This window comes from Anarrhichthys ocellatus, unplaced genomic scaffold (assembly GCF_004355925.1).
Source record: "Anarrhichthys ocellatus isolate YVR2014 unplaced genomic scaffold, GSC_Weel_1.0 scaffold683, whole genome shotgun sequence".
Classification (NCBI taxonomy): Eukaryota; Metazoa; Chordata; class Actinopteri; order Perciformes; family Anarhichadidae; genus Anarrhichthys; species Anarrhichthys ocellatus.
The window spans coordinates 16,729-19,228 of NW_022280657.1; the positions used below are offsets into that span (position 1 = coordinate 16,729).

The following is a 2,500-nucleotide window of genomic DNA, read 5'->3' on the forward strand; positions in this document are numbered from 1 at the left end:
TGTGTGTGTGTGTGTGTGTGTGTGTGTGTGTGTGTGTCACTGCTCGTTCTGCTGTGTGTCTGTGATGGTGGACACGGCTCCTTGTCCTTTGCTGACGTCACTGATACACGCCCACTGACCGTCCATGGACTCCTTCCACAGCGTGACCTGCAGAGAGAACACACGTCACAGGAAGTGAAGGCGGTGAACATCCGCTTAGTTTAAACTCAGGTCCCCTTGTCCTGCACCTCTGAATGAGTTTCTTTACAAAACATTTAATACTGGACTTGTTTCTTTACAGGGTTTGTATGAAGGTAATAAAGTAGTTTATGAATATGAGATATGACTTTATAGATGATTATAATCCCTCCTCTCTGGAGTGGAGGTTAGTTTATGGAGTTTAATCGGTTTCACTCGTCATCTCTTTAGTTAGTTCTTCTTCTGGTGTTTCAGATAATAAAGTAACAAATAGCACGTTGACCACTAACTCCTCCACTAACTGAACTCCTTGGTGTACCTTGTTGTCTCCTCCACTAACTGAACTCCTTGGTGTACCTTGTTGTCTCCTCCACTAACTGAACTCCTTGGTGTACCTTGTTGTCTCCTCCAGACACAGCGAGGATGTTCCCGGTGATGGACCAGCTGACGTGCCAAACCACGTCGTTGAACTTGTGGAGCAGTTTGGCCGTCCAGGTGTTTCCCGCCGGGTCGTCACACGTCCAGATGAACACACGTCCGTCCTGCAGGAAAGGAGACGAGGAAACAAAAATGTCCCGTACTTCATCAGTACTTAGGTACTTTATTTTGAAGGATGATTTCAGTAGCTTTAAGTCTGGACTCTATCTTCTTCATGTGTTTGAGAAGGAGACACAATTAAACAGTTTTTTAGATACGGAGGGTGCGTTTGTAAATATCCACCCCGAGCTCTGGAGAACACTGGGACACTCGGAGCGATGTGAACGGATTAAAGCTTCTCCTTTACCATCTAATAAAACGTTGAGCTGACTGTGTTACACGTTAACTTCTAACATTAGCTATAGTCTCTCATATCTCATCATCATCACCGGATGAACAAGCTCCTTCACAAGAGACACCGGTTAGTTTCAGAAGGAGGAAGAGAGCTTTTCTTTCATCATCTTTAGTTCTTTCATACAGAAATAAAACACTTTGATTCTTTAAGCACCAATGCTGTGATCATAGTGTCGAGCTTCAGCTTCCTCTGTAGATCAGTAGAACATTACTGCTTCATATCATTTGAACATTTAAAACATTAACGTATTTAAACACTAACTACAAGTTACTTCATGAATGTAGAGTAAAAAGAACACAATATCTCTCTGAGGTGTCGTGGAGGAGAAGTAGAAAATACTCCAGTAAGGTACAAGTATGTTGAATTTGAACTTAAGTGCAGTACTTGAGTAAATGTACTTAGTTACATTCCACCATTGAAATCATGAAGCACAGATGAAGATGACAGCAGGTGTGTTTGTTCAGTCGGTCTCTGTGATCTCTGGCTCCACCTGGTGGTTCACAGCGGAGCAGCGTGAAGCTCAGGCGAGTCTCACCTGAGAGCAGCTGGCGATGGTGCTGGTGGGGAGACCGATGGACGGAGCCCAGCCGACGTCTCTCACCCAATCACTGTGAGCCTCCAGCTTCTGGTCCTCCTTCCACTGACCGTCCTCCTCTCTGTAGACAATCAAAGTCAAATGTGTTTTATTTCATTCTATATTATATTTGTTTTCCCTTTATTTAAACTTGATTCTCTGTTCATTGATCATTAGTGAGCGTTGTTGGAGGGACCCTGAGACGCTTGTGAACATAATAAACAGATGAATTAAAGTTAAACTCACTTCCACAGCTTTACCAGGTTGTCACAGCCTCCGGAGACGAAGCGTTTCACACAGTTTGGTTTCTGACCTGACGGCTGATCGATGAGACTCCCGGGAACGACCGCCGGAGCCCAACTCACCGCGTTACAGCCGATCTGGAACAAGAGAACCGGAGTTAATAAAGCTGTGAATCAGCACGAGACGGAGTAAAGAACGGCGTTCATAAACATTCTGGATGTTATTTCACGTCACGCATTCATGGAATTAAAGAGCTGGACTCAGACGTCCTCTCAGACTCACCGTGTGGGCGTTGCTGATCTTCTTCACGTCCCACTGCTGATCTCCGGTAAATGTGAGGAGAGAAATCGCGCCGTCTGAGCTGCCGCAGGCCAGAATCAGACCGAAGTCATACGGACCCCAGCAGACCGAGTTCACTGTGGAGACACACGAGGAGATGGAACAACACTCTGACGCTGTCACCAAACACTGCAGCTTCAGATTGACTTCATGGAGGGAGAGGAGAGGTTCAACAGAATAAAAGAGCCTCCAGCTGGAGGACACACACACACACAGTGGGTTGATGTTATTTCACCCACCGGAGGACTCGTGTCCACAGTATTCATACATCTTGTCCCAGGACCCGTTCTCCTCCTTCCAGACGATGACTTTACGGTCGTAGGAGCAGGAAGCCA

General features: G+C 46.0%; 1 protein-coding gene across 1 annotated transcript in view; it reads right to left on the minus strand.

Moving 5' to 3' along the window:
• Window positions 1-6: 6 nt before the first annotated feature.
• sec13 (SEC13 homolog, nuclear pore and COPII coat complex component) overlaps window positions 7-2,500 on the minus strand; it is a 3,719-nt gene continuing 1,225 nt past the window's right edge. The window contains exons 4-9 of the mRNA XM_031838399.1: window positions 2,405-2,500; window positions 2,109-2,242; window positions 1,830-1,963; window positions 1,545-1,665; window positions 573-719; window positions 7-147 (exon numbers count right to left, since the gene is read on the minus strand). The exon at window positions 2,405-2,500 is cut by the window's right edge and continues 56 nt beyond it. Coding sequence (XP_031694259.1) covers window positions 37-147; window positions 573-719; window positions 1,545-1,665; window positions 1,830-1,963; window positions 2,109-2,242; window positions 2,405-2,500 — 743 coding nt within the window. The 3' untranslated portion in view covers window positions 7-36. The remainder of the gene's footprint in view (window positions 148-572; window positions 720-1,544; window positions 1,666-1,829; window positions 1,964-2,108; window positions 2,243-2,404) is intronic.